Raw genomic sequence first — 15,881 nt, 5'->3', positions numbered from 1 at the left:
GGCTTTATAGACAAAAAAGCTCCTCCTAAAATACCCGCAACTGAACTTTGACTTTGTTTTTTTAAAAATAAATTTACCACAAGCCTTTTCTGATCTATGAAGTTTACAGAATATGCCTTTAGCAGCCCCCTGCATCTTTGGTTCCAGTTTGCTATGCTCCTAGTGCTGGAGTTGAGGAGTTTATGTCAGCAGGCCTCAGAGGCATTTTAGCTAATAGCACATCCCAAGAGACCATTCAGCTGGTACACTGTTCAGGTTTGGGATAGGGTTTTGGATTGAGTTAATGTAATAGTTGGGTTAGCTTGGAGTCTCGGCCTTTAGTCCGCTCATATCAGTGTTCAGCTGTTGATAAAGTCAGTGACAGTGTGCACGTCCTTCTCCTTGCCCACACTCACCCCTCAAGAAAAATAGTTCAGCATTTATTTTTTCCCAGAAGCTGCCCTCCCGCTAACTGTTAGAAATATTGTCTGTAGCAAATTGACCTCAAAAGCAATTAAGACGCTCCTGTTTTGGGGGAGGATAGGTTACTAGTTCAAGTAAGGAGCACCATCCAATTAAGGGTATTATTCAAGGCTGTGGTCCACATGTTTGCTCCTCTGTGGCAAGTAGTAGCTTAGGTAGCGCATGTCCTATCAGGCATCCCCAGTGACCCTGTGGGTTATAATTATTAGTGTCAAGCAGTGGTACTCATTGCTGAAAGTACACTATTGGGGGAAGAGTCTGAGGTTTGTGTGAGATTCCAGTCTGCACAAACAAGAATGCGTGATGGGACTTCTATTCACTTGATGTTTTACCTGATCCGCTTAGGCAGTGAAAAGCCAAGTCAGCTGTTGGATTGAAGGGTGAGATGGTTGAGCGAGATCCTTCAGTCTACAAGCCTGTCCTTCAGCAATGAAACAAAAAGCATATTCGATATACAGTTCAACTCATCTCTTTTTCACCAATTCAAAAGGGCATTTCTGAGGTTCCAAGCAACCCTTGCTATTAGCTTTAGCTGATTTGTGGTCGAGACCTAATGGTGTTTAGATATCCTGACAGAGGTTGCAAGATGCAGTTTTATATCCATGGTTCACCAGATACTGTAATCATGGTGGGGAAAGGGGTGGCAGCGAGGAGAAAAACTAACCAGACAGCAACTTAACCCGGCTATTTCTGAACATCCCCTAATGGCTTTTTACACAAAAACACCCTGGAAACATCGGCTATATTCACTCCCTTAAAGGCTGGGTATCATGGCAAAACTTGGGGCAAGTAGGGAGGGGAAGAAGTGAATTTAAAACAAATAACATACAGCATTCATCCAGCACTACAGCAGTCCATACAGCCGTGACTGAATTACATTAGGGTGCTCAGTGTATGGAAGGACATTATGATAGCCCCCTGAAATTTGCAGGGCAGGAGAAAAGGGACGAGATAAATAGTCGAGGGAGTCTTGGTGCACTTGCTCATAACTGGAGACAGCTGTGTGAGTATAATATTTACACATGTACATATTTAGCTACAGCAAAATAAATAAAAACAAAACACACAATCTTGCTGTGTGCAACTTCAGAGTCCATGTCAGTGTTGTCCTATACGTTAGCCACTAGCCACATGTGGCTAATTGGAAATCCAGATGTGGATAATTGCATTTTTGATTAGTGAATTAAAAAAATGAATAGACACCGACTTCAGGCCTGTGATCTCAATACTCATATTCGCAAAACGTATGAATGTGAATTTTAACCTTTCTGTGCATTTGTTAGTAAAATGGTAAGAGGAAAAGCAGAGTGTTTTTTTAGGATGCCACAGCTTTAGAGAGGGTCCAGAGGAGATTTACCAGAATGCGACCAGGAATGTGGGACTTCAGTTACATGGAGATCAGAGAAGCTGGGGTTGTTCTCCTCAGAGAGAGAACGTTACGGGGAGATTTAATAGAGATGTTCAAAATCATGAAGGGTTTCAGTAAGGGTAAATAAGGAGAAACTCTTTCCAGCGGTAGAAGGCTCGATTAACAGAGATTTAAGGTAATTGGCAAAAGAAGCAGAGGTGAGACGAGGAGAAATCTTTTTACGCAGCGAGTTATGATGATCTGGAATGCACTGCCTGAAAGGATGGTGGAAGCAGATTCAATAGTAACTTTCAAAAGGTAATTGGATAAATACTTGAAGGGGAAAAATTTGCAGGGCGATAGGAGAATGGGACTAATTGGATGGCTCTTGCAAAGAGCCATCACAGGCACGATGGGCCGAATGGCTCCCTTCTGTGCTGTATCATTCTATGACTGTTGTGGATGCTTTACTTCCTTAGTTACTGAACAGTGATAGATGTTTGTTAAGTCAATATACCAGTGACGTACATTTACCTATTGTGTAAGGCATTTTCAATTAAAATATGGTTAAAATGGTGTGCCGTAGCCACGCCTGTGGATGGTTAGCGATTTCTAGTGGACAACACTGCCCCATGTGTTCACTTTACCAGAGGCAAACAGTTGGAAATTTCATCTTTAAAATCTAAGGGGAAGCTTTGTGAGTGGGACTCACTGTGGTGGTGGTGGGGAGGTGTGGGGGGGGGGGGGGGGGGGATGGTGGAGTCAACTGTAGCCTGATGTGAGGTGAGGTGGGGTCTCCCCAGGATGCAGGAGCCAAGTGCTGTAGCCAAACAGCAAAAGGCACCAGTGCACATATACCTAGAGGCAAAGGGTTGCTGTAGTCCAGAGTTGTTTTTCCCCAGAAAGATGACCTTGGACTTGTGGAAATATTTCAGTGAGCGAGTGGTCAATCTATAGAACAGGTTCCCTAGGGAGACGGTGGAAGCAGTTAGTACTGATTCATTCAAATGCAAATGTGATCGATTTCTTTCACGCAATAACATTTTGGGATACAATATATGAGTAATTGGAGACATGACATGTGGTAAGTGCAGCATGTGTGGGAGGATCAGGTGACTATTGACCTATGATTCCCAAAGTTCTCCACTATTGGGGTTTTCCTCACCTCACGTCTAGGTCGACTAATTGATGGAGATTGCTATGATTAGTCAACAACTCCATTATCATGTGGCCACCAGGGTGGCAGAAGGCAAACTGGATGGACCTTGGTCTTTTTTTTTTAAATCTAGCAAATTCCTATGTTCCTATAGTGCATGTGTACTCAGTGCACTGGTTTGGACACACAAACACAACTCAAAACACAAACCAGTCAAGACTCATCAACGATGTTGCCTTTGGTTCCAGTGCCAGGAATTGCCTCGCAATCGGCCACTCTAACTTCGGCAGAAACCTCTGATAAACCGTGTAAACAGAGTTTCTGCCAATCATCCACTTAAAAATCGGGTTTGATCTACACAGCAAGGGGCTGCTGTGTTTAGTTTGAATGGCTCGGTTGAATAGCGCGCCCACTGCTGGGGTCGAAGGTTGTGACTTCGTGGCCCTAGGCCTGGGACTAAGTGTGTAATCTTGATATACTGTATTATATACTGTGGCTGGGATGTTAAACTGAGTTCCTGTTTACAAGATCCTATAGCATTAGAATAAAAAGTTATGCTTCTGATGTCTGTCATTATTTCTTCTTCAACCAAAAAAACTCAACAAATTAGCTATAGAATGCTGCTGTTGCCGAATGGCACGTTTGCTTCCAGCTTAGGTTTTCAAACTATGACCCCTAAAATTTCTGTACTTGTTGCTTTATTAGTGCACTATTTCTGTGTGCGCCATACTAAAACATTTTCTGCAAAGATGCTTTTGGGGAAACTGACACTGTCCTCCAGAACTAGAAACAGGAAGAGCCTCTTCAGTGTGTCAGGTCCCCACATGGAAACATTTGAAAACCACTCAACAGCCTCTGCACTCCATTCCAGAAATAATTTCTTCACAATTATTTTGCTGATTAAACCCAATGTTTTCTGAATATAAATGCTGTTTTATTTAACTTTCAAAAAGCACATAATTCTGAATGGGGGGGGGGACAAAATCCAGGGCCACTAGTTCATCTATAAAGAACACTATACCAACCACAGGTTATGTGTCTGTCAGGGAGACCGCTTTCAGAGATTTCCTAACGATGTATTTTTCTGCAATTTTTCAATTTTAAATGGATGTTAACCAAAGTACCAGTGGTTTAAGAGGTACACATTAAGACAATATTCAACAAAAAATCAGTTTTGTTTAAAAGGAGGCAAGAATCACAGTGCAGTAAGTGATAAACAAGTGGCTGCTCTTGTTGATTGGAGACTGCATGATGGAGGGTAAAGTCCCCCTTTTACCCTACACTCTGCATTGTTTCCAAGATGCTGCATTATTGCTCAACGGTACAAGACTATTTTATATACGGATTTCTCATACGTACAGTATTTAATACCCCTTGAATCATCATTCAAGATTAAAACATTTGATGGCTATCGCTGCTTGAAGCTCATAATTTAACAAAATCATTTAATTTTCAATGCAACATTTTGAGTGAGCACAGTGTCAACTTCGATTGAAAATTGGCATAGCTGCTCAAAACAGAGTCTAAACCTGTCACACACTGCAGATCAAAATAAACGCCTCAAGTGTGTCATTTCAATGTTTCCGTTTTTGGTTTTCATTACTTCAGATTTGCACAGGGGTAATTCCAATAGTTGGAGCAGATGGGCAGAGGTTGCTCTATTGAGCACTAACTACCACTGTCTTTTTGGGTAAAGCAACAGAATCCCTTTCCAATGGAAAGATGGCAGGGTTGGGTGGAGGAGAAGCAGATGGCCCAGTGCCATCAAGTGAGCAGACACAGGGTCCATTCCCCTCTGCCCACTCTGCCTCACTGCTGTGGAAAGGTACTGAGCAAAGACCAGTCATTAACCAGAGAGTGAGGGAGTCAGCAGCAAGTCCTGGTCATAAACCTCCCAGCTCTTGATGAAAACCAAAATTGTTGAAGGACCGGGAGCAAGTTGGCCACTTACTCACCTTCCAGAGGGGAATGGATGAGCACGACCTGTACAGGCAGCAAACAGGGAAAGAGAGGGTCTCCCACGCCCCCCACACCCCAAACTCCAGTCCTTTAAACCCCTAATTACACGACACTAGAGCATAACATTTTCAAAAGGGAATTGGATAAATACTTGAAGGGAAAAGGTTTACAGGCTAAGGAGAAAGAGCAGGGGATTGGGTCGAATTGGATAGCTCTTTCAAAGAGCCAGCAAAGGCACAACGGGCCGAATGCCTCCTCCTGTGCTGTACCTACTATGATACGATAGACATCTTTTAATTTTGTTTGCTTGTCCTTACACCAGATCAACTTACTCTGGACTTTATGCTTTTAGTTCATTCATAAAAGTTACAGCACACTCGAAGCAACACTTATGGTTTAATTAAAAACTATATGAGTAATTGTACCTGAGACAGCAGACTGCATTTGAGGTTCTTTCGTACAACTTCAATGCAAATAACAATATTCAAACTGAACTCATGTTTAATATCTCCTTGACTTACAACTAATACTGAAACAAAATGAAAGAAGCACGAGTGTTAGGAGCTCCCCAGCACAGGACTCCACAACGGCAGTCACATAGAAAACCAACGCACGGACTTCGGCCGTCGTATCTCATGGAAGGCAGGTCCGGATCCCAGGAGGTCAGGTAGCTGTAGGAAGCGACAGAACAAAAGTGCAGAATTCCAAAACATAGCTTGGTCCTGACCATTTAACAAAAGGTTTGACTGCGTGCAGCAATCCTGGTACGATGAAAGCGTGGCCATGGAGCACACAAGTTCGACGTTCACACCTGCATTATTCTTGGAACAGGCCCTCGCTTTCCAAAACTGCGCCATGGAAGAATGACAGCGAGGTAAACGTGCAATGGGAAGTCAATCAGCAGGGACAAGGAGGATTCGGTAGTGCTTGCACAGTGCAATCAATAGGAAACGGACGAGTTTTCTTCTTTTATATGAGAACAAATAAAATAAAGACACAGATGCAAGAGTCAGTCCGACGTATTGTGCGTAGGAAAGAAACCACTTCCGATAAAGTTTCTGCTAGTTCTAGCACTGCAAAGACAAGCCATGCTCATTCTGGAGAATTCCCACTGTAGCAGCAAATGCACTGCTCGGGGGGCGGGGAGTGGAAAAAAGAAAAAAAATCAATTACATACTTGTTCAGTAAACTCCCAAATGAGAGACGATCTTTGCAAACAACAAAATTCCACTTAACTGTAACGCAGTAAAAGTAGATATTTTCTTGTTAAGATTAGTTACTGTATTGTACAATAAGCTATGAATTTCAGTACTGCTGCACAAATTTGTTTTGTTTCCTAAATAAGGTGAGGCTGATTACCCACTAAAACGTGAATGTACCATGCCACCCAGCAATTAAGTGGCAGCAGCAGTTTTTCCAAAAGTGCAGGATATCCGAAATCTCCTGAGTTCCACAACATTAGTCACCAGCCCAAGAGGGTTCCTGCTCCTGATTACTATTCAAAGTAATCGCTGAAAAGTGAGTATGTGCATTGCGGATGAGAAAGGATATACTTGAGTTTACCTTTCACGTTCTCAGGATGTCCCAAAGTGCTTCACAACCAACGAGTAATTTTTGAAGTACAGAGACTGTTGTTCTGTGGGTAAACGTGGCATCCAATTTGCCCATTGCAAGATCCCACAAATATATAAATTAAAGATTAATTAATCTGTTTTGGTGTCGTTAGTTGAGGAAAAGATATTGGCCAACACACCTGCCTACTCTTTGGACAGCATAACGGGATCACCTGCACAGGCAGACAGGACTTTGGTTTAATGTCTCATCTGAAAGTCAGCACCTCTGACAATGCTGCACTACCTCAGTAGTGCACTGGAGTGCCAGCTAGACTTTGTACTCAAGTCTGTAGTGGGATTTGAACCCACAACCTTCTGACTCAGAGGCAAGCATGCTACCAATACAAACAAGCTGACCTGGAATTGTTTTGACTATGATGTTCCCTGTGGAAATATAGTCCCCAATATCACTCTGTAGGTTCACACATCAAGTGTGGCCATCTGGGCAAGGTACCAGAGAGATCCTGGTGCCCTTGCAACTCATCCAGGAGAGGAGTTGCAATCAAGTTAAAAAAAAAACAGCAGGGGTGGGGGGGGGGAAATGTTGGTAACCAGAGGACACAGATTTAAGATAATTGGCAAAAGAACCAGAGGCGAGATGAGGAGAAATTTTTTTACGCAGCAAGTTGTTATGATCTGGAATGCACTGCCTGAAAGCATGGTGGAAGCAGATTCAATAATAACTTTCAAAAGGAAATTGGATAAGTACTTGAAACGGAAACATATGCAGGGCTATGGGAAAAGAGCAGGAAGGTCACAGGATATGCCATTTGGATGCACCAGCCAACCTACTTGAAGAAAAGGACAAGGACCTGTTTGACTAATGCTGCTGAGTGACTTTGGTTGCCTGCTATTCATTGAAGTAGCACGCATTTTGAGCATGACAAATATTAACACCTGTGACGTATTTGTATATTTAATGTAAGATGTTTGACCCGGATAGCTCTTTCAAAGAGCCAGCAAATGCACAATGGGCCGAATGGCCTCCTTCTGTACTGTATGATTCTATGAAAGAAAGAGATATTACCCATTCAAAACATAAAATGGATACTTACCAACCAGGCCTGATGATGCTGTATTTTCCAGGTACGGCCAAGTTAACCACAGTTGATCCCAACCGACATTCAGGGCTCATCATGTTACCAACAGGCCCACCGTCAACAACAAGACCCAACAAAGGCCAAAGGTCCCGAAATTCCTATAGACATTTGGGAGAATTTTTTTTCCAAAAGGTTAGATTTCAATTCTACTCAATCATCATCTACATACAGCAGTTAGAAAAGCAGAACAGTTGAAATAAAAAATGAACAGGGAATGGGGAGTACGTCGCTGCAATGCAGTTTCACTTGAGAAGCCTGGGTTCAAGTTTAACCTAGTCTGAAGGAACCGAAGTCTGGCACAAGTCTTAATGGAAAAGAATTTGCAACACTGCCCATAGTTTGTGATGAATGACTATTCGCATTCAGAAATTAAAACACATTGGTACAGATGGAGTGCTCTGAGGGATCGGCAGTAATGGGAGATTTACTCTGCACCCAACCTTACAAAGTGCAAAATCGTTTCAACACCTGGTACAGACATCCCTCACGTTCATAAGGATAAAACTCACCAAAAGCTCACATAAATCTGCCCAGGAAAATTACTGGAAAAGTAGTGGGAGATGTCACGAGTAGTCCATGCACAAGGTGCCAGAGGCATTATACACTGAAAAGGGCCGAATTTCAACCTCGGGGGACAATCCCACAAGAAACGCAGTGCGATAAAAGAAAGTTACTCAACAAGTTTGCTAGAAGTTTGTTTTTAAATTTATTGGGGCAACTATAGTTAATGCAGACTGAGCCATTAATAGCTCAGCACACACTGAGGCACATGGGCAACTTCCAAGCCAAGGAAGTGGTGCAGAGAAGGGCTGTGAGGCTAATAGTGTCGGAAGAAGTGCTTCCTGATATCAATCCTGAACTTGCCTACTACCAATTCGTATCTAAGTCCCCATATCCTGCAGTCATAGTTTAATTTGAAATAGTGCTCTGGATTAACATTTTCAATTCCACTTAGTATCTTGTATACTTAAGTAATGTTCCTTCTCATTTACCTCCTTTCAAGACAGAGTCCAATTTTTTTCTAACCTTTCATCATAATACAGCTCTATGACACTATTAGCCTCAGAGCCCTTCTCTGCACCACTTCCTTGGCTTGGAAGTTGCTTGTTCGCCTCAGTGATTGCAACTGAGTGCAGTATATTGCCTGGGCCGCTAGAGCCTGCTCCACTTAGTCAGTTTTTCCTATGTTCATTTCTACCTGCCTCACCTCCCCACCGCTTCTGCTATTCACTCATTCTCAGTGTCTTATAAATGTCTAATTTCTCTCATTTGCCTCTTATTGTCTCATATTTATAGCATTTCAGTGCTGGGTAAATGGAAAGCAGGCAACTGATGGCTTTCGAATGACATCTGCTAAAGAGTGCACGTTTGAAGACAGAGTCAAGCTCATCTGTCATTCCCCCTGTGGTCAACACCCCGTGTCACATTCCCTCAACACGAATGGTCACTTGCGCAGTACTGGAAGATCGTCAGTACCTGAGGAACAATGTTCACTGCTTTCAGGAATGAAGAAAATAAACATGTATTAAAGTTAATGAAAAGTCAAGTGAACAGTTCAGAGTGCACCCAAAACAAATCTCAGGTAATTTAACAGTGGTTACTGGCACTGAGCAATACCCACCTCTGTGGTGAGGGTGCTGGTCTGAGAGCTGACATTGGCACTTGTCAAAGCCAGGGGTTCACCACACATCTGTGCCAGCTTCTGAATAAATGGATGCTTTGGAATGCGCACTCCCACCAACTGCAAGAAGTAAAATGGACAAGGCGGACAATATTACACTAGCCGGCATCGCAAGGTAATCGAGGAACTAACAGCAATCGTAATTAAATAAAATCAAGTAACAGGTGGTTTGAACAAAGGCTCTTTTATTCTAGTCACAGATTATTCAATTCATTCTTACTTCAGTGAAAGGATTCAAATCTTCGTTCAGCTCATCCGACCGCTTAAAGACCAATGTTACAGGCCCTGGCAGGAGATCTCTTAATACCTGGTCAGATACAGTGACCTTACAGTACCTGTGAAAACCAAGAAAAGTCCTCAATCCACAAAATATTTGCAGACTAGTATTTTCTATATTAACAAATAATAGTGGGTAGTTAATCTTTTAAGAACATAATTTTTTTTTTTGAGGAACAGCAAAATGCCAAAAGGCCCAACAAGTCACCATCTTAGATCAATCAATTCCATCAACCCACCCTTTCACCATCCAAGCAAGGAAATTATAAATCACTGGTTAAGCCTCAGCTAAAGGATAGTTTCCAATTCTAGGCACGACACTTTAGGAAGGATGTCAAGGCCTTGGAGAGGGTGCGGGGGAGATTTACCAGATCGGGGCCCGGGATAAGGGACTGAGTTACGTAGAGAGACTAAAGAAGCAGGGATTGTTCTTCTTAGAGCAGAGAAGGCTAAGGGGAGATTTAATAGAGTTGTTCAAAGTTATGAGGGGTTTTGATAAGAGTAGATAGGGAGAAATTGTTTCCATTGGGAGGAGGTAACCAGAAGACACAGATTTAAGATAATTGGCAAAAAGTCCAACGCCGGGGTCGGGGGACGAGGAGAATTTTTTTTTTTAAATGCAGAGAGTTGTTATGATCTGGAATGCACTGCCTGAAAAGGTAGTAGAAGCAGATTCAATAGTAACTTTCAAAAGGGATTTGGATAAATACTTGAAAAGGAAAAATTTGCAGGGAAAGAGCAGAAGAGTGGGATTAATTGGGTAGCTCTTTCAAAGAGCCAGTACAGACACGATGAGCTGAATTGCCTCCTTCTGTGCTGTATGATTCTATGATTTCTTCCAATCCCTGTCTCTTGAGCCCATTTATACTGTTCACTTCCTTGTCCCTCCCTGGTAATCTATTCCATAATTCTATTACCCTTTGGGTTGAGAAATTCTCTTCTGGCTCCCAACAACCAGCTTGTGCCCCTTGGTGTTTGAACCCTTCATCGTATTGAACAGTTTGCTTGAATTAACGTCCCAATTCCTTTTATAATCTTGAAAACTTCAACTAGGTCTAATCCAAGACCCCACTTTACAGCCCAACCTCCTTAAACCTGTCCTTGGAAACTAAATGGAACTCAAGTTAATTATGGAGGAATTAAAGAGCAGTCTGCAACCACACACATTCAAATACAATGAAATATCAGACAGTATTTTAAAGGTTTGGTCTGTTCTGTACTTACACTCACCTATAAATATCTTCGACACTTCCAACACAAATAGCTAAAGGCTTGTCCTCATTTCGTCCTTTGATTTCATAAATCCTTCGGATGGCTTCCGAATTCTGTGCCAAGCAGGCGATACCGTAGATTGTGTCTGTAGGAACACCCACCACCCGACCACTCTGCAGAACCTTTACAGTCTCTGTTAAGACCTCTGTCCAATCTGGGGTAAAAAGAGAACAGTTCCAATTTGAGGAGCTGTGGCTTCATCATGTTTCACTGGTGAAAACAATCAAGTAAATGGAACCAACATCCCTGTATAGTGGTGCTCTGGTAACCTCAAAGGACAAAGAAAAGTCAAGGACACGACCAATCGATCCACTGAAGCTTGCCTCTCCAGTATTCCAACCCTCCCAGCCTAGCATCCAATTGGGTTCTCAGTGTCTCTAAAATCTACATCTCTACTCCCTACCTAACAAGTTGTTCCAAATAGTTAGTGCCAATATCTGAGCAAGGCCAGTGCTGGAGGACACCAAGATTGAAAGAAGAAAAAGAAGACACTGGATGAACTACTTCTGCTTGTAGCTTAAATTGTTGTCCAGATGCAAAACCAAGTAATGAACCGTTGAAAAATAAAGTCTAAGGAACATTAAGGTTTTTTAAAATAATAAAATATTTGGCCAAATTTTAATACAGGATATTCCCATTTCTCCTGTATGCTGGCTGAAGATGTGGAAAAAGATTTTCTCCCAAAATAAAATTGCCTGATTACACTCCTGCGAAGCACCTTGGGATAGTTTTCTATGATAAAGGCATTATATAAATGGAAGTTGTTCTCAACACAGACACCTGTAAGGGAGGCTATTGCGAACTAGAGCCTTCCACTAACTACCAACTCCATACAGTGACTGTCCAACATAGGAACGAGTCTCTTTAATGGCATATCTGGGGATCCGCACGTTTTCTCTCTGCCAGACAATGAATTCCTACATGCCGTCTCATCACTCTTGCACTCCCTTCTCTTTCTATACTCCATTCTAGCAGTCTACTGGAGACCTCACTCAACTCAAACCAGGGAGAAGAAGATCTTCACTGCTAAATCTCCATCTGGTGACTTAGCTGACAGCCTGATATTAATGCATTGTATCTGCACCTTCTTCTAAAAACAAATTAATATTTTATGTTTTGATTTCTTCCCCCCACCCAACCCTGAATTTTTGTCAAAAGGCTTTTCATCCACAAGGGATGCTGCAGTCAAGCTCAATCCTATCCTTACCCACTATCGACAGCCGTACACTTCCAGTTGACATTTTTGCTCAGCAACAGGAACTCTGATCGACCCCGTCCTAACCCAACAGTGCTGAGACAGGGATCGAATGTGGGGCCTTCCTAGTCTGTGTGCCTCACACTTTTAACCTCCTCACCTGAGGGGAGCTAACAATTCACAATTCTCAAGAATAAAATGTTACAAATTGGATAGCCATGTGGTGAAGGATAGAATACTACAGCCTGCTCTTTAGTTGCTTCCAAGCCTTTATTTGTAGAGATTCCCCTTACACACACACCACACCCTAGATAAGCTCTCATATAAGGATACAAGAATCCCCAATTGACATACAATCTGAATACAATTAACACTAATTGATATAAATCACATGATTCAATTAACATAAAAGTCCCATCAGCCCTCTCCAAAAGCTTCCCAGTTGGAGTTGTCTGAGGGGAGGGGGAAGACACTGGATTGTCTATTGACACTAATTCATGCAGTTGACGTTCTGTGTAAATGAGATTTAACTGGAGTGAGGTTTGCTCCTCGCCAGTTAGAAGCCTTTTTCAGGTCAAACGCTGAGACTGCCATGGCCATTGTTCCGCTGAATTTTCCTGTCCTGTTCCTCCTGAACTGCAAAGTCTCAGGCCCACATTTCTTCCTTCTCCTTACTGTGTCAAAATCAAACCATCTCCTACTTTAACCGAGGGCCTCAAAAGTATGGAACTGATTACAGAAGGAAGAAAGATTGAGGGCTAGGTAATCACACAAAACGCACGCTTGGGTTCACCTCGTCACCACTTCCTTATTTATCTTGGCTTTTCCTCTATTTAATCCTGGTGATGTCCTGCTCACAATGGCACAAGAGTGTTCAACTTTATCCCAAAATCTGTTCTCCATTTCTCTCCACAAAGGTCGTGACCAAGTTCTGAAACTAGATCTATAGAATTTAACACATTCAGCAGAGTTGGTAAGCTAATATTAAATCATTAACCATGTATCACTTTCCAATGGGGGTTGTTCAGTACTGATCAGAAAGACAACCCTTGGCCATGGGCAACCACTGGGGATGGATGAGGGAGAACATATCTCTCCTTAAACTCAATTTTTTTTTGTCATCGATTTGAAGAGGGGGGCAAAACCTCAAATACTTCTGATAATTCCCCCCAACTCTTTATACAAAGTTGCAACTTTGCCCCAGCTGGGGGTTTTATTCCATCCAATGCCCAAGGGCACTGAGGGCAACTGTAATGGTCCAGCTGCTGCCCTGGCTGGGATTAGGTAACACTGATTGGGTAAATGCACCTGAGACGGTAGTAAGAAAAGGAAGGCCCCAATGAGCAATCAGGGGTGCCGATATGGTCCCTGTTAATATGCATCAACAGCAAAACCTGATGTTCACCCAGGAAAGAAAGTATTATTGTATCATACAACAACCAGGATGTTAGAGGCAATCTAGATGGACCTTGGTCTTTCTTCATCTAGCGATTCCTATGTATCTAAGAGATATTATAGAGCGATACAACATAGTTAGGGGAACGGAAATGCTAAATACAGAATATTACTTTAAATTAAATTGCAAGGGTGGAATAAGGGACACACTAGTAAAAGCTAAATTTAGGACTGATAAAGAAGATCATCACACAAATACATGGAATGGACTTCTAAATAATCCTGATGGCAAAAAATCTTGGAATTGTTTTGGAAATAATTGGATGTTGCAATTGGAGAATGTAGGGTCTTTCTGGATGGAGGAACGAAGATGGGCCGAGTAGTCTTGCTCATGTGTATTTAACCTGTGATCACAATGGGGACTAAACTATTCTGAAGGGCATTTGCAATTTACCTGATGGCTTAACAGAGTCACAGGAATGTTCTCTTTATATACTCCAGTTATCCTACACCTGGGGTATCTCTGAGCAGGTGCCAGGGTTACATTCACAGCACTGCCCCAGCCCAGGTTACCTGGAGCTCTCCTTCCCCCTCCTGGATGATGCAACCTGCAGATATTACCCCAGCCCAGGTTACCTGGAGCTCTCCTCTCCCTTCCTGTAAGACCATAAGAGATAGGAGCAGGCCATTCAGCCCCTCGAGCCTGCTCCGCCATTCAATGAGATCATGGCTGATCTGATTTTTACTTCAACTCCACTTTCCCGCCCTTTCCCCATATCCTTTGACTCGCTTGCTGATCAAAAATTTGTCTAACTCAGCCTTGAATGTATTCAATGACTCAGCCTCCACAGCTTTTTGGGGTAAAGAATTCCAAAGATTCACGACCCTCTGGGAGAAGAAATTCCTCCTCATTTCCGTCTTAAACGGGTGACCCCTTATTCTGAGACTACGCCCCCTGGTTTTAGATTCCCTCATGAGGGGTAACATCTTCTCAGCATCTACCCTATCGAGTCCCCTCAGAATCTTGTATGTTTCAGTAAGATCTTCTCTCATTCTTCTAAACTCCAATGAGTATAGACCCAACCTGTTCAATCTTTCCTCATAAGACAACCCTTCCATACCCGGAATCAACCTAGTGAACCTTCTCTGAACTGCCTCCAATGCAAGTATGTCCCTTCCTTAAATAAGGGCACCAGAACTGTACGCAGTACTCCAGGTGTGGTCTCACCAGCGCCCTGTACAGTTAACATAAGAAATAGGAGCAGGAGTAGGCCAATCGGCCCTTCGAGCCTGCTCCGCCATTCAATAAGATCATGGCTGATCTGATCCTAACCTCAAATGACTTCCCTGCTTTTATACTCCATCCTCCTAGAAATAAAGGCCAATATTCTGTTTGCCTTCCGGATTACCTGCTGCACCTGTATGTTGACTTTGTGCGTTTCATGTACGACGACGCCCAGATCCCTCCTGGATGATGCAACCTGCAGACATTGCCCAGGCACAGTGCCCCCGCCCCCGCTAACCGGCCCATAAACCTTCGCCGCAGTTTAAAATGAACCCGAATAACCCAGCACTCAACGGCTGACAAACCGAGCGGTGGTGGCGGCAGCCGCAGCGCCCCCCTCGCACACCCGTCCCCGCTTACCTCCTACTCCAGCCCGAGGCTGCGGCCTGAGTCCGGGCCCGAGTCCGAGTCCCTCAGCCGCCGGTAGGCGGAGGCAGAGTCGGCGGGGGGCCCTGACCCGGAGCCGGCGGCGAGGAACCCTGGCCCGGAGTTGGCGGGGGGCCCGCTCGCTACCCCGCGCCCCGGCCGCCACTTCGCTCCTCATCGACGGCAGCAGAGACCGCGCCAACACCCGCAACGTCCGCATGGAAGGCGCCGCACCATGGCAACTACCGGCTCCCGTTCCCGGGGCAACCGGTGACTGACAGGTGGTAGCCGCCGCGCGCCTCCTATCGCAATCAGTAGTTGTTGCATTTTTGCAGCAGTGGGGAATGAAGCATGTTTTTTTGGTTGTTTTATTCCTCCCCATTTATTTGCATCCCAGCTTCCTACCACCTAAAGTATCCGTCAGTCATTGTCAGTGATATTTTTTAAAAGTGCCAATTTTGATATATGCCATCGCTAAAAGTGAATACAAATCCAGATGTTCAAATACGTTGTCTTCCACACTGGCAGAATGCTAGATTGATGATGGAAAGGTGCGAGAGGGATCTTTAGAAGTAGGTCGTGAAAGTACTGCTGTATGATATTGACCTATGAAGGCTTAACAGCAACATGCATTTACACAGCACCTTTAACAGTAGTAAAATGTCCTAAGGTGCTTCACAGGAGCGTAATCAGACAACAATTGACACCAAGCCAAAGAGGGAGACATGAGGACAGGTGACCAAATGCTTAGTCAAAGATGTGGGTTTTAAGCA

The 15,881-nt window shown here is 43.5% G+C and overlaps 1 protein-coding gene across 1 annotated transcript; it reads right to left on the bottom strand.

The window, feature by feature from the left end:
• Window positions 1–5,302: 5,302 nt before the first annotated feature.
• On the bottom strand, window positions 5,303–15,404 carry yrdc (yrdC N(6)-threonylcarbamoyltransferase domain containing). The gene is made up of 6 exons (XM_068006434.1): window positions 15,103–15,404; window positions 10,826–11,021; window positions 9,540–9,654; window positions 9,260–9,379; window positions 7,594–7,736; window positions 5,303–6,053 (listed from the first exon to the last, which is right to left on the bottom strand). Exons 1-6 carry the CDS (start codon window positions 15,326–15,328, stop codon window positions 5,993–5,995), a joined length of 861 nt encoding a protein of 286 aa, XP_067862535.1. The 5' UTR covers window positions 15,329–15,404; the 3' UTR covers window positions 5,303–5,992.
• Window positions 15,405–15,881: the final 477 nt, after the last annotated feature.

Source organism: Heptranchias perlo, chromosome 26, assembly GCF_035084215.1.
Source record: "Heptranchias perlo isolate sHepPer1 chromosome 26, sHepPer1.hap1, whole genome shotgun sequence".
In the NCBI taxonomy this organism is placed as follows: domain Eukaryota; kingdom Metazoa; phylum Chordata; class Chondrichthyes; order Hexanchiformes; family Hexanchidae; genus Heptranchias; species Heptranchias perlo.
The sequence above is the reverse complement of the archived record's forward strand: the minus strand, read 5'-3'. Positions and strand labels throughout refer to the sequence as shown.

Coding starts and splice junctions, on each gene's coding strand:
- yrdc (XM_068006434.1), bottom strand. CDS start 15,328: ATGCGGACGTTGCGGGTGTTGGCGCGGTCTCTGCTGCCGTCGATGAGG. Junction 11,022..15,102: donor GCCTCGGGCTGGAGTAGGAG/GTAAGCGGGGAC, acceptor TTTTTACCCCAG/ATTGGACAGAGGTCTTAACA. Junction 7,737..9,259: donor CCAGCACCCTCACCACAGAG/GTGGGTATTGCT, acceptor AAATGTCTATAG/GAATTTCGGGACCTTTGGCC.